At 44.2% G+C, this 21,701-nt stretch overlaps 1 protein-coding gene across 1 annotated transcript in view; it reads left to right on the top strand.

The window, feature by feature from the left end:
- The window catches only part of Cdh2 (cadherin 2), a 239,467-nt gene that overhangs the window by 17,778 nt on the left and 199,988 nt on the right, over nt 1-21,701 (top strand). The window contains exon 2 of the mRNA XM_004654849.3: nt 12,705-12,816. Within this exon, the coding sequence (XP_004654906.1) occupies nt 12,705-12,816 (112 nt within the window). The remainder of the gene's footprint in view (nt 1-12,704; nt 12,817-21,701) is intronic.

Raw genomic sequence — 21,701 nt, 5'->3', positions numbered from 1 at the left:
AGTGAGCTTTTGTAATGTGGGTAATATCTATATGTGTTTACCCTCGAGAAAGTCAACTGAGAAATTGTATGCCATTTATTAATTCATTTAAAAATATTAAACTCATTGGATATGCAACATAAATAACTTGGTTCATTTTCCAAAGCAGAAAAAACAAAATCAATGGGAAGGTAACATTGTGCCTCTACATTCTTGTGGTCTCTTTAATGTTGGTCTTAAGGATAACATTGCTATGATTTGTTTCTCAAGAGAAATTTTGCTTTTTATCTGCTTTTGCAGATACTGTGCTATACTGTCACATGTGTTGCAGCCTCTGGAAAGATCCGCTTTGCCCTTGTGGAAGAATGAGAGAGAAAAAGGAAAAGTTAGGATGTTAGGATAGCATTTGGCCTTTGTCAATCCTGTGCAAAGGTCCCAGGACCTCCTAGACGCCCCTTCCAGGAGCATACTTTGAGAACTGCCCACTGAGGATGGGAGCAATGGGTGGAATGGGGAGGATTGGAGATTTAAGTTAGAGTTCACAGAGGTCTCTAAGAGTCCCTAGAGAAAGAAGCGTGGCCCCTGCACGGCCCTCGGTGAAGCGAACCAAAGGGATCCGTGGGTGGAAGATGCCCGTCCTTGGCCGGTGTGAGCGAAGCTAGAACCCAGCATCTGAGCTGGGCTGGCGGCTTGTCGGTTAGCGTGGCTGCAGGTTCCCTTCCGGAAGGCTTGACCTGTTAACTCCTCTAGGCAGGGTGCTGCTTCCGGAGCAAGGAAGGAATGGCTTTGAACTCTGCAGTTCCTGACGGCACCCTCCTTTCACCGTCGCACGTTTCTGGAAGCCGTGCCATGAATGCTCTTTTCTCACAAGAGTAATGTTGTAATTGGGTTGTGCTTACCTTATCAAGAACCCAGAATTAGGTAAGTCATCAGGATGGCCAGCTACTTCAATTCAATCCACGTGATGGGGACTGTAAACGCCCGTAACCGTTTTTTTAAAAAGTGAACCTGTCCCCCCCCCACACCCTCCCACCCCGGTTTTGTCAGGCCAGTCGTAGGTGCGCGCAAGGAGACCAGGTGACAGAGTGTACCGAACGCTGCTGCAGACTGTGATGCCCTCGTCACCGTGACCCCTGGAAGTTCATGGACAAGCTAGAGAGGTTCATGCAGATGATTCTCCACGTGTACTTTGAGTATTTTTTAGAAATTTGGGAGGAGAGTAGAGTTTTAATTTGTAAGGGTTAAATGTAACAGGGCATTTAGGGTTTCTTGCATGAAAAATGGCCCTACTAATAGCACCTACCTCATAGGGCTCTTAGGTGCTTTTATTTGAGACGTTGTGGCTGCCAACTTGTGTGCCCATGGCACATGGTAAGCGCTGAATAGATATTGGCAATCATTGATATTCAGTGTATTTAGTTGAACGAATTCCCAGGTTGATGATAAATGCAGTCTAATGCCAAGTACCATACTATCTGACATTTTAAATATTACATATATGCATGTAGCTGCTGTCTCTGGTGAGCGAGATGAGTCGATAGGGCAGAATCAATCTAAGCTGGGATTGACCATCTCTCCTGGACTTGCCCCGGGCACTTCTGTAGCTCTTAATGGCAGCTTAATTGCACGGCTGCCTGCACCATTATCTAATGGTTGTGTTAAACTTTTACTGAAGCCAGCTAAGTCTGTAGGTGCGTCGTTGCCACCCATCCCATTAACTGTGCAGCACACTTAGTGTTAAGCTGCTGTCGGACCCACGCTGACTCCAGTCCAGGAAGCCTGGCCGTCTGGGGAGCCTCTTCCTCATGGACAGAGTAGGTGTGGAACTGCATAGATCTACGTGGGAGGTGCTGGACGTGTGCTGTTCATATCCTGTCCAAAGCGTTGATAGGCTCAACTCCTGGGCCGCTGGCATTGTAAAACCACATTTTATATGATGGGCTTTGGACCTCTTTCTGTGAAGCTGTTTTCAGCGTGGCTGAGTCCTGGTTGAGCAGGACGTTTCTGCAGGGTTGGTCACTTTCTGTGCCAGCTCCAAAGCTGGGTTGATTAGCCTGTTTGTCCTTCCACATGAAGCCATCAGAGAAATACAAGGAGCCGACCCCAGAGGTGTGCAGGGACACAGTAACAAACAGCTGAAGCAGAAATGGGACATTGAGGTAGGCGAAGATGAGAAGAACACGGCCAGGGGTGTTTTGCATCTGAGCTACTCGAGAGCATTCTAAGGCGGGAAAGCCAGTCACAGAGCCCGTGTCAAATGCTGGGTTCTCCCTCCGGAACACTACTGGTAAAACAAGACCATTAGTTGTACAGGGTTAAGCTGCACATTTCCAGCATGTTTCCAGGGATATGAAATTCAAAGTGTCTTCAATGGCATCACTGACAGAGAAAAGTCTTTAAAGAGCAGCAGTTGCTCTCAAATAATCTTCTTAGCAGAGCCTCCAGCACCATGGATGGAATTCTGTGAAATGTAAAGAATTTGGCAAATGCAATTGTATTGTGATAAATTGGATTAAAAAAAAAAATAACAGAAATTTAGTCATGCAGAATTCACCCCGAACAGTGCCGTTTTTCTGTGATCATGCATCTGTCTAAGTGCTGTAACAGTGTCTGCATTAATTGTGTGTAGCTGCTGGTTAACCTGGGAGCTGCGACTTCTTGGTCAGTGGCCATGGTTATGTCCCCGCCCCCCACCGCCGCCCACCACTCATGAATCACATCCCGTGAAAGCATGTCGCTGTGATTCCTTTGTGTTTGTGAATTGATTTTTAATCTTAGTAACCTTGATTTCTTCACTGTCTTGTGACTTTCCTGTTTTATTGTGTTTTGGTGCCGGGGATGAAACGCAGGACCTCTTCTACGATGAGGCTGTGTGCTCTGTGCTGATCTACACCCCTGGGCCCATGCTTTTTCCTTTGAAAATACGTACTCAGGTATTCCCAGGACAAACTCGTGTGGTCTTCACAGCACAAACAGTAACAGTCAAATGACATCTGGCCCGTGTCTTGTGATGAGTTCAGAACTATATTCAAGCTGTTTATAACTTGTTCTGATTTATTTAAGAGACAGAGAGGCAAATAGAGGGACAGTGGGTGTACCCCAGATGCATGCGCCACTTTGTGCATCTGGTTTACGTGGTCGTGGGGAATTGAACCTGGGTCCTTTGGCTTTGCTGGCAAGCATCTTCACAACTAAGCCATCTGTCCAGACCCATGGTTATAACTTGTTGCTACAGTCCTATGCACAACCCTGCGAAGGCTATGGGTTTTAACTATTGTGGTGGTGGTGGTGGTGGTGATTATTACTGCAGAGGAGGAAGCTGGGGTGAGCATGAAGATACATAAATGGCCAGCACTACGCAGGTGGTAAGTAGGAAGATGGGGCTGGATTTGACACATCCTCAGTCTTACCACTGCGCACATGACTGCCTTTCCTTCCATAAAGAGTAGGGGACACATTTCTTGAGGGGTCAGTCATGGGCTTCACTTGCCAGTCTGCCTGACAATAATCTGAGATTGGATTATGATCATAGGACGTCTGATACAGAAAAAAAAAGGAAAATATGGATACTTAGGGAGTTTCTGGTAACACGGGCTAGACTTTAGTTACGGCACTGTTCATTGCCAGGAGAGAGAATGATCCTCTAAGGTGTGGGCTTGCTTTCAGCTGTGAAATTTTTAGGGCAATAATCATAAATGGTCTTGATCAAGAATGAAGAGGCAAGGCGACTGGAGAGTCAGTTCATTTGCGGCTCTCCATGGAATATTTAAGACTTCTGACTTGAGAGTGATTGGGAGGAAATGCGAAAGCAGACCAAGGGGCTGAGAAAAAGGAATGATCATGAGAATGGAAGCCTAAAGAGGAAGTGGTCTCTGGGCCTGAAAGCTCATGGTATCAAGGCTGTGGAAAAATTTAACAGGAACAAAAAGCCATGTCACTGGGAGTTCAGACTCGGAACAGAGAGATGAGTCGTAACAGGCAAGCAGAACTCCCCAACTCCTATTACGTTTCTGCCTTTCTAGCCAGGAGGTCGATCTGCAGCTCAGAGAGAGTAGAGCAAATCCTTGTAAGAGGAAATTGAAACTCAAGATAGGTGAGCTGATTGTGTAAGAGTGCAGGGAGGCACTAAATGAGTTCAGGTCCTCTGACCAGCACGGATTCCGCTCTGGTAGTCCGAGAGGACATGCTGGCCGACTGTGGTCTTTGAGCAGTCCTGCAGGAGAGAAGTCTTACAGCGTACGCAATGGGGGTGATGTCTATTAAAAGCAAAACAACCAAAATCAAGAAGCTGTTGTGGAATGGAGAACAGGAAGATGATTGTTTCTTCATTCCCCCGTGTTGTTGCCAAGTTATTAGACTTGAACAGTAGGGCCAAAATTTAGTGTGGCATCTGGAGCTGAGAAATGTTTCTGGAAATAGGCACTTGTTAAATATCCACCACATTCCTTGGGATTTTGTGGTAGCACGTCTTGGGTTCCAGGAATCTGCATTTTAAACAAATGTTCTAGGTGGTGTACTATGCTGAACCAGCTTGGAAATTACTGGGCCAGATAACAGATGAACCATGAGTCAAATGTATGGTATCTTCACAGTGTTACAACATGACTGATACGTCATCCGCACCCCTGACCTGTGAGTGGGTGCTGTCCTGGTTACTCTTGCTTGTTCACATGAGGGAATTAAGACTTCTCTGAGGTCTCACGGACTGTAGTGATGCACAGGGACTCTAAGTCTGGCTTATGGAAGCCCCTCTGTGTTACACTTTCTCGGGGACCGAGGTCAGTGGGAAGGGCCATGTCTGGCTTGCCCTATCTTCAGAATCTGAGTCTTACTCGTTGTGAAGACTTGAGGAATCTCATCCGACTTTCTTGTGCCTAAAGCTGGGCGGATGTCCAAGGTTAGACAGAATGATGAATTTCTTGAGGTCAGATTGTGGAGGCTTACATGTAAATGACTGTTTCTAGGGGCCCAACACCAGCAGCAACGGTGCTAGAAAGGCATGCCTGGGATGCACCTGTGGCCTGGAGGGGTAGGTCAGGGTTGCTGTGGGGGGACTTCAAGCCCAGTGCAAGCCAGGAGGGTCTGTCATGTTCTTCTGTACCTCTGGAGCTGTTCTTTTTCACTTCTAGCGAATCATCTTTAAAGTCAGCGCCTAAATGTCACGTCAACTGTGGACCGTGTTCCCCATGGGCAGATTGTTCGGCTCTTTTCCTTCTGCTCCTTTAGCACTTTGTTCCTGGCATTATTGTTTTATTATTATTATTCTAGTTTGAGGTACCCATGTTCACAGTTACTCAGCTGGAAGGAGGGAGGGCCTGCTTTTCTGCCTCTAGGCCTCCTGGCTCTCACTAAGCCCTATCGATTTTAATTGTGTGCGTATTGATAAAATCTGCCCCCTTTACATTCCCGCAGTCCCAGCCCCAACTCAAGTGTGTGTACTGACTTCTCTTCCAGCTGTCGCTTGTCCCCTACCCCCATCTCCCACAAAGCAATCAGAGAGTCCTCTATCAGACACAATCTACTTAAGCTTCCTGGGTCTCCCCACTTTCTCCCAGCCTGTAGGATAACCCTAAGCTCCCAGCCATCTATGATCTGACCCTGTGTAACTCTCCAGCTTCAACTTTTGACTTCCTTCCTGGGCCTCTTAGACCACAGTGACACTGAACTCATTGTGATTCCCCGGGCGTGCAGCTGTTTCTTGCTTTCCTCGTTTTCCTTCAAGCACAGTGAGCTCCTGCGAAAGGCTGCCTTGCCACCGCCAGTGCCTTGCTCCTCCGCTGCTCAGCCTGGGAGGTGCCCAGACCTCTTCCCCCCCCCCCCAACCCTCATGTCTCACTCCGAGCATCTCGTGTTCCTCTGTGGAGCTCCGCTCTGCTCAGGGCCCTGGTTGGGATTTGTCCCCCTGATATCTCAAAGGATTGTCATTGTTGAAACTGGGACAACAACACTTGGAACGTCACCTCTCCCACTGCTTGGGAGTGTGGTCCTGGGGGTGTCTCTGCTTAGGAGAGCCTGAGAGCAACCTTGTAAGAGGTTGGTTGCTCTGTCCTCTTCAGGGGCCTCACAGTGAGAGTCATGTAAGATAGCAACTTTTACTGTCCCAAGGGTCTGCAGTATAGTGCTCTGCTGGGTGATTTTATGGGGTCAGTAATGGTTCCCGGGGCTAGGGTGACTTTATAGGCCAAAAGGTCCCATTGTGCTAGCAGAGGACTTGGGAAGAGCAAGCCTGAAATCCCAGCTGGGGAGGCTGAGTTGGGAAAATCTGTGAGGCTTGCTGGCTTGCTAGTCTGGCCAAGTTGATGAGCTCCAGGTTCAGGTGGAAGGTGATTGAGGAAGACACCTGAGGTCATTGCCTGCCCCCTCCACGTGAACGAACAGCTGCGCACCTGCACACGAACATGCAATACACACAAGGGTGCCCACCGCCCATGTATACACAACTAAGTAAATAGAATGGTTTCCATATTGTTCTATGGAAAAATCTGTCAAAAACAGAAGGGTAAATTAATTTTTGTAGCTCAACAATAAAATGAAACCAAATTTCAGCATCCGTAAGTAAAATTTATTGGAGTGAACACAGACATGTTTGTTCCTTTGCCAATTGTATGCGGCTGCATTGTTTTTATTTTTGGTAGCAAAGGTGAGACCTTGCAACAGAGATCCCATGGCCAGCAAAGCCTAAAATATTTACCACCTGGCCATTTTCAGAAAAAAATATATATATATAAAGCTTGCAATACACTCTTCATATACAGGAAACATTGCTGACTGCTCTGTCCTTGTCTACAGCGCAGTGAGGCTGTGGAGCCCTTTCTCCACTTCCAGAACTTCATCCTGGCCCTGGCAGAGCGTTCAGGTAGTGGTGCCAGGCTGGGCTTGGGGCCGGATTTTGACTTCGTAGGAAAGGAGGGTGTCCACACAGAAATTCAGTGGGCCATTTAACAAGATGATGGGCTTCGCAGTGCTGGGGACGGGAAGAGTAGGTGGATACTCTTTCCCTCTCTGGCTGCCATATGGCAGGATTTATTCACTTTGGCTTTCTTGGAATTTTGGGTTGGGTGCTTTACGATGGATCCTGCCCTGTGTGTGATGCTCTGTTTAGTGACCTCCCTGGCCTTTCCCTTCTCGAAGCCAGCTTGTGTCTCTAGTGACAACCCCGAATAGTTTGATGCATCAGATATCATCCTGGGTCGAGAACTGCTATTGTAGAATATTACAACATCGTTCACGGGTTTGATTAGAAAGTTTTCCATTCTAGAGATGGCTTAGCAGTTAAAGCGTTTGCCTGCAAAGCCAGAGGACCCAGGTTCGATTCCCCAGGACCCATGTAAACCAAATGCATAGAAAGTTTTTCATGTCCAAAAAAAGCCATCACCATTATAAGAGGCTTTGGGAGTCTACCCTGCTTAACTGCATTGATACTGGGTATCAGCTGCATAGGCCCTCCATGTCAAGCCTACTCACAGCCCCTGCCCCAAGACAGGGAACTTCCTAGTGCCATGCTTGGATTGAGGGAAGCCTGCAGTCTCTCCAGTGTAGAGACTGTGTTTATTGGAGCACTTCCATTTGCTTGTTGAACATGTTGATTTTATTACTTTGGAAAGAAGGTTTGGAGATGGAAGTGAATGATAAATTAGTAGAAGGAACTAAATAATTTTAATAAGTCAATGAAACAGGAAAAATACATTTATTTTTCTTTCTGCTTTTAGGTAAGGTCTCATGTAGACCAAGCTGGCTCTCAAACTTCACTCTGTAGTTGAAGATGACCTTGAATTCAAGTTCTTCCTGCTTCTACCTCCCAAGTGCTGGGATTATATATGTGTACCACTACATCTATATATTTATGTGTGTGTATATAATGTGTGTGTATATAATATATATCTCCATATATCCATATATAATTATATGTATATATATGTATAATTATATGTATAATGTATATAATCAATTTATAATGTATTAATAGGAATATAACAGGGATTCATAACAGCACATTCTCTGGGTTACTCTGTTTTAGGGAAGAAGAATGTGATAAGTATTTCAAAATGTATAAAAAATGCTCACACTAATTCAAGGTTTCCATAAAACATATATATTATATGCAGTCATGATTTGTGAGGGCCATCTTCTACAAATATTGTTTGTCATTGTCATGGCCCGCCTTCACCAGCAGGTTCTGTTGCATAAGTGAGGCAGATGTATACAGAGAGGCAGGCTAAAGTTTAGCACAGTGAAATTCTTTTCTCTGGAAATAGGGCAACTGAACATCAAAAGGGACCATCTGCCTTATTCCTGGTAGTCTTGAAATGGCCTTGCATTCTTATTCCTGTAGTTTTGGATCTGGGAAAGGCCATGACTATTGGGCTTGAGGAAAAGCTTCCCACTTTCCTATAATCTTTAGACATCATTGATCTCAGACTTTACCTATACCCTGCCTATACAACTACCAGCTGTCCTAAGTCCAGGTGGAAGTGCGACCTCAGTTTGCTGTGTGTCCCTCCCTGTTTGCTTCTGGTCGGCTGCTCTGCTCAGCTCTACCCTGACCTACCTCCCTGGAAAGAACCTGCTGTATGTCCCCCTGATCACAAGCTTGTGCTGGAGGTCAGGAGTCTGAACCCTAATGTGGTAATAGGGCATAAGTTAATGGCACACTTGTTGGTTTTATGTGGCAAATTGGGAGGTTCCCTTCATCTGATTACTGACTGTGTTCTCTGTGCTAGGTTGGTATGTGCCTGGAAATCTACAGGCAGTAAGTTTCATAATATTTTTTCGGTATCCCAAACTTCTTTCTTACGCTGTTTCTAACATTTTTCTCTTTTTTTTGTGTGTGTATGAACTGTATAGAGCACAGATGATAGTGACTAATAAAATCTATACTTGTGTACCTACGGAAATTTTCACAGTTTACCTCGCTGCTTTCAATACTTGCTAAAAGAAATGAGTTATTGCCTAGTATGACCATACACACTACAAGTCTCAGCACTTGGGAGACAGAGGCAGGGCAATCTCGGGTACAAGGTCATCTTCTGCTACATAGTGAGGTAATGAGCTTGCTCCAGTGTGGGCTACATGAGCCCCTGTCTCAGAATAATAAAAGTAGGAGGGCTTTTTCGGTGAAGTACCACCCATGACGGTGTGAGGACCTGAGAGCAGCCATGTCAAAGGCCTGGAGTTGCAATGTATACCTGAAGTAGTAACAGAACTGGACAAAGGTGGTCTTTGGGCCTTCTGCTTGGCTGATCCGGCCTAATTTGTGAGTTCCAGGTTGAGTGGGATACCTTTTCTAAAAAATAAGTGCAATAAGATGGAGAATGAGGAAAACACACCAACCTTTGACTTCCTCACAAGTGTGCCCATGTACATGGACTTTTCATACATATGTAAAAAACAGTAAGCAAAATAAAGTAAAAATTGAGTTAGTACAGATGAATTTGAAGCCATGCAAGAATTCCTCCAAGGGTTACCTTCTCTGGGTGATGCTGTCACTACATTATATATTCCTTCTACATTTGTAGGTGTCTGTAACGTCATCATATCTTTGTGCTTAAGTTTTATATAACTAGAATCATCAGACATGCCTTTTTTTTTTTCTTTATTTGATTTTTGAGAGAGAGTGGGGGGAGAGAGAGAGGAAACATGCCAGGGCGTCTAGCCACTGCAGTCAAACTCCAAACTCGTGTCATCTTGTGCGCATGTGTGACCTTGTGTGTACAACTCACCATGTGTGTCTGGCTTACGTGGGATCTGGGGAGTCAAGTTGGGGTCCTTTGGCTTCGCAGGCAAACAAGCGCTTTACCCACTAAGCCATCTCTCCAGCCCAGCCATACTTTTTTTTGAGAGACAAGAAAGGGAGGGAGAGAGAGATTCACACTGTGTGTTTTGCCTTTAGTTTCGCTTTGCAGTGTCACACAGACAGGTTTGTGAACTTACAGTTCTGGTCATCCTCAGTGTGACTTACAATTACACTTCTCTTTCAGTTTTACGCAGCACTTGAAACTGACTCTTCTTACTCTTGAGAAGTTGCCTGTGTGGGTAATGGCATCCAGTTGTTTGAGTTTGGTGTTTCCCTCTTTGCTGTGTGTTAGTCTGATCGTCCTTTCTGTGGATGGACATTTAAGTGTTTTTCAGTTCCCGCTGTGGCACTGGTACTTCCTAGACGTTCCTGCGTACGTCTACTGGGGCACCTTTGGCATACCTCCTATAGGAGTCGCGCACAGTGTAGGATGCTTCTTCACTCACTTGAGCTAGAATCTGCCAGGTTTGTACCCCAAGGCTCCTGTACCAGCTTTGCAGATGTGGGCAAGGACCCTGTTCCTCTTGTGTAGACATGAACGCTTCCACTGATTTGATGGGTCCTCTGTCTGTCACTGTGACTAAGATACCTGGCAGAAGCAACTTAGGGGTGAAAGACTGATTGGGACTTATAGTTTCGGGAGTTGTAATCCATGGTCACTGTCTCCATATGTGTGGGCAGTCTCATGGGGACACACTATGGTGAAAGGTGGTCTTCGCTGCTTGGCAGAATGGGGGTAGAGAAAAGGGAGTGCTCTCTTCTGGCTTTCTTCTCCCTTTTATTCCACTGAAGGACCCTGGATTGTGGGACCGTTAGTGCTACCCACATGCAGGCTAGGTCTTCTCCTCTTGGTTACTCCTCTGGAAATGTCCTTACAGATACTCCCAAAGGTGGGCCCTGACAATCTCCTAATTGATTCAGAAATCCGTCAAGTTGACAATAAAAATTTTCCATCCTAGATCTGAACCAGTAACTCACTGTCACTCATAATATTTGGAGATCAAGTATGTATGACATTTAATAAGGTTTAAATTTGTTTTCTTTTTACTTCCTCAGACTTGAAAAGAGCAGATTGGCTATTAAGCTGAGTCTGGGTTTGTTGCAGCATTAGTGTGTAACTCATGTGTAATTCAGGAATCCCTTCCATTACGGAGCCGCACCGGATTGTGTCATCCGCACATGTGGTTTGAATTCCGCCTATTCTGAGGGCTTCCCTTTCTTCTTCCTCTCGGTTTCCTATTCTCCATGTCATTATGCCACCCCTGTGTCTACTGACATCGCTCCTTTTGGTGGACACCATGAGCTCTGGCTTCTCCTATGTTTGGATCCCCACCAGAGCTTCCTGTCACTGATATAACTTCTGTGATTGCTGTGCGGAGCACTGTCCCGCGTTTGGGCCAGGAAAGCCAGAGGAAGTAGTGAAATGCACAAGCATGGTTGGCTCAACAGCCCTTGATGGGTCTTGAGTTTGAAGCACACTGGGGTATAGCTGTCTATGCTGATAGAGAGGCAGGTGGGGAAAGGTTTTAGCTACTTTCTCATGTTAAATATACAGGAGAAAGCTAATTGTACTGATCAAGTTTATGTGTGTGTCTGAGCAAGTGTGTGTGGTGGCCAGGGGGCAATCATGGGTGTCTTTCCTTTGGAATACCTGTCACCTTTTATACATTTGAGGCAGGGTCTCTCATTAGCCTGGGGCTCACAGATTAGGCTAGATTCACTGGCCAAGATGTCCCAGAGATCCTCTGGTCTTCACCTTCTCAAAACTAGTGTAATACACACACTCCACCCCCACCCCCCAACCCCCAACATTTTTTTTTTTTTTTTTTGTATTTTGGTGATCAAGCTCATGTTCTCTTCCTTGTGAGGCAAGCTCTGTGCTCACTGAGCTGTCCCCCCACCCCTGGGTTTGGTGTTTATTTGTGACTCTAACATATTCCTATCACTTCAATTAGGGAAATACACTTTAAAAAAAAAATTTGCAAGACCGGATGTCTTATAAACCATGCTGGCCTGAACTCACTATGTAATCAAGGACAACCTTGAACTCCTGACCCTCCTGCCTCTACCTGCCAAGTACAGGGATTACACGTCTGTACCACCATACCTTGTTTACATTACGTCTGTACCACCATGCCCGGTTTACATAATGTTAGGTATTGAACCCAGGGATTTTGCGGGCTAGGGAAGCAGTATATCGGCTGAGCTACATTCTGGCCTTAAGAAACAAGTTCTGGGCTGGAGAGATGGCTTAGCGGTTAAGCGCTTGCCTGTGAAGCCTAAGGACCCCGGTTCGAGGCTCGGTTCCCCAGGTCCCACGTTAGCCAGATGCACAAGGGGGCGCATGCGTCTGGAGTTCGTTTGCAGAGGCTGGAAGCCCTGGCGCGCCCATTCTCTCTCTCTCCCTCTATCTGTCTTTCTCTCTGTGTCTGTCGCTCTCAAATAAATAAATAAAAAATTTAAAAAAATGTTCTTCTGGTTCTTTGGTGTGTGTATTACAATTTTTTTTTATTCAGAAGCGAGCTTCATGGAGAAGATGAGAATGTGGAAAATTATATGCGTGACTGCATATGTGCAGTTACTAAGGGTGACGTGTGTTCCAACAGCTATTTGACTGGGCCCCAGCCCCCGCCCCCACTTGGGTCCCTCTTCACTTACAATGACCATTTTAATGGAAATGATCATTCCTTAGAAAAAACGTGGAATGTGTATTGTTCAGAGTTTTACTGGACTAGACAAGTGGGATTTGTTTCTTCTACTCCAATTATCAAAAAGATTAACCCTTTGCCCTCTACGTTCTAATTGAAGCCCTTCAGAAACAAAGGGGCTATTTGTAGAAGGTGGTTGAAGGAATGAGGCTCCATGCCAAGGGGGCTGTGTCTCAGCTGAAGGTGGCAGCAGACATTACACGCATCTTTCTCTTGTGTTGCAGGTTTCTGTGGAGGCTTCTGGTGAGATCGCGTTATGCAAGACTGGATTTCCTGAAGATGTTTACAGTGCAGTCTTGTCGAAGGATGTTCACGAAGGACAGCCTCTTCTCAATGGTACTGTCTTAGAAGCAGTGTCTATCTGTGCAGAGTCCGTGCTCTGGAAACACATTAGCTATTCAGAAAGTCTCTGAGTCATCACTGCTGCATAACAAGGAGAGACCCTGTGCAGTGTTGCAAAGAGACTCTGAGGACTTGATCTCAGGCTCATAGATCAGCTGAGGTGTCTTTTTTGCACCTCATTGGTAGGCTTCTGGCCTCGTGAAAATTTCAGATTTTTGTCTTCAGTTTTATATTAAGCTTTTTACTGTTTTCTCACTCAAATTTTGCTTATTTAAAAAATGATACTGATCATATATTGGATTATAATCGTATGAAACATCATTTAAGGCAGGCATTCACTTAGTACGTTGAATTAAAGAAAAGAACTTCTTACAGTGTTATCTTTCCTAAAACATTACATTTTAACATTTATCTGATGTAAAGTAGAAAAATTTAACAAGTCACGTCTCAGTATGGGAGCATGAAATCTGTATATTTCTTATGACACTGTCTATGGAAATAGCTAGGTAGCTCATCTACTTGTACCATATGTGAGTCTCAAATGTTGACTCATTTTCCATGTAAATATGGACCAAATTCATTAGTTACCATTTAAATACTCTCGCCAACAGATACAGATAAAAGTCTGAAACAAGACCTACCAAAAGCAAAATGTAGAGCCCTTCCTTTGGCTCCACATAAAAGCAAGTGAAAGCTAATGAAATTTTGGTCAGCAGTATTTTCTGAACTTATTTATCATTACACAAAATGTCATTGAAATGTGAAAGCAAAAGGAACTGATTAGTGAGTTGCATTTCAGTTTTAATTCCCTGCAAATCTTGCACATCTCCGAGGCTGTTTCAGGGAGCTGCTTTTAGAAAAGCTGTGTAACTTCAGCTAATTAATTTGCACAGAGCTCTACCACAGAGCCCTAATTGAAGTGTCGCCATCGCACTGACAAATCTTACTTCTGTCATACTCAGGAATACTACAGACAGAGGACTTTGAAATGTAAATGGCCTCTTAGCTAGAAATGCTCTTTTGTGCAACATGCATTTTATTTTAATTTCTATTTAAATTATGATTTTTTCCTCTCACCTATGTGGCCTTTCTGAATTTGATTCTCAATTTTAGTAAAGGCATCCTCCTGTCATTGTCTCATTATGTGGTATTTTAATGAGTTAGTTTGTCTCAACACTGAACTGAATATTGTCTCATGGGTAATGGTTGACATGATGGTGGTTTAATTTAAGTCACAGTGTGTAAATTTTGTTAAATTTAATGTGAATCTTGAAGTTCCACATGCTTCCCATTTTCTCCAAATCTGTAAATTATTAAGTAGCAGACTAGAACCTATATGATGTGAAAATATTTGACTTTGCAAAAAATACAATCATATGAGTCTTAAGCAGTAATTCAGGAAGGTGAAAATGTCAGAAGAATTTGTTAGACCTTTACAGTTTACTTTTGTGATTCCTTTTCAAGCAAGTAATGCTTCTTAGTAAACATTTTTTGTTTAATTTGTTGATTATAAACAAGTACATAGTCTATCATTACACACCATTGACAAGATTAATTACTTGGCCATGTTGAACAGTTTTGAAAATGATAGCTTGTTTCCTAATTAATTGATAATAGTAGTGACAGTAGAAATTGGGATTAGCTTTTTGTTGGTATAGTTTTCATATAACCTGGACTTGGTGATTTTTTTTTTTTTTTTGGCTAAAGTTGTAAATGTGAATGATTAAATATTTGTTGGCTTTGTATACTAGCCATCACTAAAAGTAGCTTTTCCACACAACACCCCATTGATGGTTTTTTTTATCCATCTGAGAAGATAGGAGAGGACTTGTCTTAAAGCTTAGAGCACATGCTTTTGTACTGTTGGTTGGTGGGGTCCTGGGGAGAAGGCTCAGTGAGTTGAGTACTTGCTGATAAGTATGTGGACCTGAGTTCACATCCCAGCACCCATAAAAGCTTGAGACGATGGTTCATGTGTCTGCAACGCTAGCTTCAGAGAGGTGGAGCCAGGAGGATGCCTAGGTCCTGCAGGCCAGCTAGTTTAGCCAGCTAGGCGAACGACTGAGAAAGACACTGGTTGTCAACTTCTGTTCTACACACACACACACACACACACACACACACACACACACACACACATCTGTACTCATAGACGAATACAAATACACATTCCTTCATGCGTGTATGCCTCACACACATATACATGGAAATATGTTATAATTAGTAGAAAAATAACTTTTTGAAAGGAAAAAAAATTACTGAGGCTTGTGCGAGGTCTTGCTCATTCTAAGACTGTTGTCACTAAGTTATCTTTCTTTTAGAGATTTGATAAAATGATTCCACGCTTGAATCTTTTATATCTTTCTGGAATTGTTAACTGGCTGATAATCCAAAGCTATCTTTATCCACTGAAGCCAAATACCATGACATAAGTATATCCACGAGTTTCAGGTATTGTGGTTAACTCCACTCACCTTATACAAATTACACCAGGAAAGCATTCCTCGGTAAACCCGCCAGGGTGACACGTGTGCCATGCCTTAGTAACGTGGGGTTTAAGGAATGTTCTTCCATATGACAGCTGACTTCAGACACATCCCCACTTAGTTTCCTTATATTTTCTTCTTTTACTGTTTTCCTTCTGTTGAAAAACATTCCTTTTTAAAATATTTTATTTATTTATTTATGAGAGGAAGAGGCAGGTAGACAGGGAACGGGCCTGCCAGGGCCTCTAACCACTCCAAACGAACTCCAGAGACATGTGCCACCTTGTGTATCTGGCTTATGTGGGTACTGAGGAATCCAGCCTCGGTCTTCAGACTTTGCAGGCAAGTGCTTAACCACTAAGCAATCTCGCCAGCCCCCAAAATTCCCTTTTTAATACCATGGCATATATGTGCTTTTTAAAGTTAGATCCAGTTTTAGTGTGTTTAAGCAGCTATTTTCACTTTTTCATTTTTATATTATAAAGATACTTCCTGGGGCTAGAAAGATTGTTTAGTAGTTAAGGTGCTTGCCTGCAAAACCTAAGGACCCGGGTTCAATTCCTCATTACCTATGTATGCCAGATGCACAAGGTGATAGATGCATTTGGAGTTTCTTTGCAGCGGCTAGAGGCCCTGGCACACTCCAGCCTGCTCCCCTTTTTCTTTCTCAAATAAATAAAAATAAAAGTTTTAAAAATGATACATCCTAACTGAGTGTTTTACTTTAATTTCCTATTGATATCATTTTGGGGAGAAGAGGGCAGTACCTCCTTTAGATTGCATAGATACGATTCTTTTTCATTTTTTGTTTATTTTTATTTATTTATTTGAGAGTGACAGAGAGAGAAAGAGGCAGAGAGAGAGAGAGAATGGGCACATCAGGGCCTCCAACCACTGCAAACGAACTCCAGATGCGTGCTCCCCCTTGTGCATCTGGCTTACGTGGGTCCTGGGGAATCGAGCCTTGAACCAGGGTCATTAGGCTTCACAGGCAAGTGCCTAACTGCTAAGCCCCAGGCTCTCTAGCCCCAGGCTTTGTGCAAAGTTTTATATTGTTGTATTTTGATTGTGGACCATTTTCAGTAGTGTTGAGTAACAATCTTTGTGAATGCACTTGAGAAACATTAAGCGCTTGGTGCAGATCTAAGTTTTATCACTCATGGTAGAGTAGCCATAGAGAAGCTGTAGCCTATGAACTGAACAGGAGTCAGGAACAGTCCATCCTCTCTAGTTCTCTTTCTTTTTGTCCTTTGTCGAGGTCATGAATGTCACAGAAGCAGCAAACTCCAAGAGCTTAGTTATATCCTCTGGTTTTCCTTCTGACATTCATCAGTGTGTGTTTAAACAAAGTTACAACGAGGGTTGATGTGTTTTGTGACCAAATGGCTTCTTCTTTGTAGAATATTTTATTTCTTTAGTGTGTGTGTGTGTGTGTGTGTGTGTGTGTATGTGTGTGTGTGTGTGTATGAGAGAGAGAGAGAGAAGGAGAGAAAGAGAATGGGCATGCCACTGTAAACAATATACAGATACATGGACCACTTGTGCATCTGGCTTACGTGGGTGCTGGGGAATTGAACCTGGGTCCTTAGGATTCACAGGCAAGCACTTTTACCACAAAGCCATCTCTCCAGGCCCCAACCTTGGCTTCTTATGTTATATCATGGGAACACTTCCACTTTCATTTATTGAAGAGAATCTTTATATTATTATTTTTTAAATTAATTTGTAAGGAGAGAGAGATAGAGGAAGGAAGGAAGTTTTGGCTCGCCAGCGCTTCTTGCCACTGTGGATAAACTCCGGACACATGAGCCATTATGTGCATCTGGCTTTACATGGGTTCTGGAGAATTGAACCCAGGCCAACAGGCCTCGCAGGCAGGCATCTGTAACCGCTGAGCCATTTCCCCAGCTCTATTGATTATTTTTGAAATGGTCATATAGGCCCAAGTTCTATTTTGTTAGCAAAACCAAACTTGGCATAATTTTATGTCTAATGATTGAATATAAGTTGTTTCCAGTTTTCTCATCTTACATATAGTGCAGCTATGGTGATTGTCTTGGAGAAAGTTGTTTTTCTATAGGAACATTTTGTTTAGTAATTTGTGCTTGTTTAAAAGTAGAATTTCTAGGTCAAAAGGAAGATACAGTTTGATAAGTGGTGGTTTTTAGTTTTAGTTTTTTATTATTATTATAGGAATGTTCACTACAAGACTAATAGTATGCCAATTCTTTTTTTAAAATATATTCTTATTTATTTATTTGAGAGGGTGAAAGGAGAGAGAGAGAGAGAGAGAGAGAGAGAGAGAGAGAGAGAGAGAAGGGCCTTCAGCCACTGTAAATGAACTCCAGATGTGTGTGCCCCCTTGTGCATTTGGCTTATGTGGGTCCTGGAGAGTCAAACCGGGATCCTCTGGCTTTGCAGGTAAATGCCTTAACCACTAAGCCATCTCTCCAGCCCAAGTATGCCAATTCTTGTTAACATCCCAAACACCATGTGATCTTGTGTTTCCTCAGTTGATCCTTTCGCCTCTGTTGAAAAACTTTTTTTTTTTTTTCCTCGAGGTAAGGTCTCACTCTGGCTCAGGCTGACCTGGAATTCACCGTCTCAGGGTGGCCTTGAACTCATGGTGATCCTTCTACTTCTGTCTCCTGCATGCTGGGATTAAAGGCGTGCGCCCACCATGCCTGGCTGTGAAAAACTTTTTTTGATAAGGTGTGTGTGTGTGCACGCATTCACCTTTATAGGTTAGGTTCAATTCTGTCATGTTTAGGTTGTCATTTTTACCTTGCATTTTTCTATTTTGTTGTAAAAGCATCCATTTCCAACTCCCTCATTTATTTAACAGACAAGGAAATTAGAGTCCAGAGAGATTATAGGCTTTTCCCATGGTTGCATAGTTCTTTAGACTGTTAGCTGCAGACCTGGAATTAGAACTTATGTTTCCTAAAGTCATCCATCTAGCTGTGCTCATGCTAAGGATAAAGTTTAAAATGCACGATATGACACGGAGAGGGCATGTCTGCGCAGAGCTAGCCCAACTGTCCCGATGTCTGGTAGCAAGCTTCTCTTAGACCGTGCCTTCTTCCTGTCTGTGTCTTGTGGGCTGCCGGGCAGATTCGGAAACCATCATATAAACAACACCCCTTCTAATTAAAAAAAACACCCTTTTAATTACTTCTAAGCAATAATTTGTGCATATCTGCTTACAAGCAGGAACATTTAGGGCCTTTTTGGAGGGCCGTATTTAGGCTTCCATGTTGAACTGATGTGCCACTGAACTGGAAGAGCAACATCTTTTGTGGGAGCCCGCTACCTGAAAGCAAAATAATTCCAGTAATGTTTCCAGTCTGCCCTTAGCCGCGCACCTGGCACGAGGAAGGAGCTGCCACGCTAGCTGTGCAGAGGCTCTGCGTCCTCGGTGCGAGCTCAAGAAGGGTGCTCTGTGTGCCGTGGGCATGCTCGGTGTCCCACGAAGTCAGCTCCTCTGGATCGCGTCCACATAAATAGCAACTGGCAATTACCATGAGTATTTCCCGTGATCTGTTTCTGCACACCACCTCCGGGAAACTCGTGGTGGTGATTCTCAACTGCTGTGCTTGCTCCCTGAGGCCTGTCTGCTTTAGTCAGTGGCTGAGGGACGGTGGCTGGATGACAGTACTGAAGGATTTCAGTTCAGTTTGACTACACGTTTGTGCTGCTGTCCTGGTTTTTATGATACAAGAATCTTGCTAGGATTGTATTACTGAACTGCAGTATACTCTGGTCTGTATATGTGTGCTGTGGAACCATGGCTGTGGTTTTGCCTGTCATATATCTGTCTGTCTGTGTATGTATGTATGTATGTATGTATGTATGTATGTATGTATGTATGTATGTATCTGTTTATCTGTCTATCTATCTGTGTAGAATTTGTGTTGTTTGGTATGCATAGTGTATCCACACGTGTGCAGATGTATTCACCCCGTGTACACATGTCGAGAGGCGTGTGTGTGTGTGCAGAAGGACAACCTAGAGTGTCTTTACTCAAGAATGTCATCCACATTTTTTGAGACAGGGCCTCTCGTTGGTCTGGAGTGCACCAGTTAGGCAAGACTGGCCTTTCAGTGAGTCTCGTGGACCTGCCTTTCTTCCACTCCCCATCTCAAGAATTACGGGGGCAAGCTACCTTGCCTGGCAGTTTTACATGGATTCTGGGGACCAAACTCAAGTGCCCAAGCTTGTGAGGCAAGCCCTTTACTGAAGAGCCACCTCCTCAGCCCGAGGTCCTAACACAGTGCTGCCAACTAAGATAAACCTTCGGGTGCTCTTCTCCTCATTCTCCTCTTTCTTCCTCCACTCCTCTTTCTCCTTCCCCTCCATCTTATTTTACCTTCTCTTTCTTTTTGTTGAAATTTTTTTGTTTATTTTTATTTATTTATTTATTTGAGAGCAACAAGCAGAGAGAGAGACAGAGAGAGAGAGAGAGAGAGAGAGAGGGAGAGGGAGAGAATGGGCGCGTCAGGGCCTCCATCCACTGCAAACGAACTCCAGACGCGTGCGCCCCCTTGTGCATCTGGCTAACGTGGGTCCTGGGGAAACGAGCCTCGAACCGGGGGGCTTCATAGGCAAGTGCTTAACCACTAAGCCATCTCTCCAGCCCTTACCTTCTCTTTCTTTACCTCCTTTTAGACCTCCTTTTAGAGTTATTCCTAGCCTTCAGTAATTTTTGCAGTAGCTTAGGTTGGCTCCTGCATGAACTAGCATCCACTAGATATGTATTAAAGCTAGTGAGCTGCCTCCTCCCGCATTGGCCAGCATTAGCAAGCAGGGGCCTAAACAGTTTTTTTAAACTTCTTTATTTTTAGAGAGATTGAGAGAGAGAATGGGCGTTCCGGGGCCTCAGCCACCGTGATCAAATGCCAGACACTTGTACCACCTAATGGGTATATGTGACCTTGAGCTTGCCTCACCTGTCTTACGTGGGATCTGGAGAGTCAAACATGGGTCCTTAGGCTTCTTAGGCAAGCGCCTTATCCACTAAACCATCTCTCCAGCCCAGTTGCCTAAACAATTTTAAATGTTATTCTAAAATCGCAGAGACCCTTTTCTCTTTCCCTAGAGTCAGCATCTAGCAGGGACTAGAAAGTTCATGACTATATGATCAGTGGTAATAGTACTCCAAGGAAAAGTACAACAGAAAAGGAAGCAGGGAGAATCCGTGCTTTCACAGTTTAACTGGGATCCTCTGGGATGGTATCAATTCCATAGTGACAACTCACTCAGTTAAAAACTGGCTTTAGGGGCTGGAGAGATGGCTCAGCAGTTAAGGCATTTGCCTGCAAAGCCAAAGGACCTCAGTTCAATTTCCCAGGACCCACTTAAGCCAGATGCTCAAGAAGGCATACTCATCTGGAGTTCGTTTGCAGTGGCTGGGGGCCCTGGCATGCCTATTCTCTCTCTCTCTCTCTCTGCCCCTCTCTCCCTCCCTGCCTATTTCTGTATCTCTCTGTCTCAAATAAATAATTTAAAAAAACTGGCATTAGTGTTTGTCTCAGGACTGTCCATTTCTGAGGAAGTAGTGTTTAAAATGTACCAAACAGTAGGGGTAAGGGTCCTGAGACAGGAACGTGCCTGCACTTTTGAGTGAGCAGCAAAGAACTTGGTTGACCAGAGTGGAAAAAGGAATGAGCTGAAGTCAAGTGAGGTCAGAGTCGTAGTGGACCACTTCGTTGGAGCTTTGTAGGTCATTCTCGGGCCTTTTGCTTTGACTATGAGGAGGTAAGAAGCTATTGGAGGCCCTGTGCAGAGGAAAGACATGATCTGACTCTCAAAACAAGATCATTCTGGCAGTTGCAGTATAAAAAAAGTTTAAAAGGATATGAGAGGAAGAAGGGGAGGCCAGATGGGAAGCTGGTGCCATGAAGGAGACAGGAAGACAGGACAGGGTGACAGGGGTTGAGGTGGTAACCAAGTGAGGGTAGAAGGAGGGCGTGGACTATGACGTTTTAAAGGAAATTTATTGAGTGAAAAAAAAAAATCACATAGCATGGAATCAGACAGGTACAGTAAGGAATATGGTAGTTATTAATGCCTTCACTTTGTCTATAGACAGGCACCACCCATTCTCCCATGCAAACATGTCCACCAAAGAAAAGACCTGGCCGGGCGTGGTGGCGCATGCCTTTAATCCCAGCACTCGGGAGGCAGAGGTAGGAGGATCGCCGTGAGTTCTAGGCCGCCCTGAGACTACAGAGTGAATTCCAGGTCAGCCTGGGATAGAGGGAGACCCTACCTCCAAAGACAAACAAAACAAAGACAAGACCTGTACTCATTAAGCACTTTCTTTCCATCAACCAACCTTCTGATCTTGCAAACTTTTGTGCTTGGCTTTTTTCACGGAGCACAATGTTTGGA

The sequence above is a fragment of the Jaculus jaculus genome, chromosome 15 (assembly GCF_020740685.1).
Source record: "Jaculus jaculus isolate mJacJac1 chromosome 15, mJacJac1.mat.Y.cur, whole genome shotgun sequence".
Lineage (NCBI taxonomy): Eukaryota > Metazoa > Chordata > Mammalia > Rodentia > Dipodidae > Jaculus > Jaculus jaculus.
The sequence above is the reverse complement of the archived record's forward strand: the minus strand, read 5'-3'. Positions and strand labels throughout refer to the sequence as shown.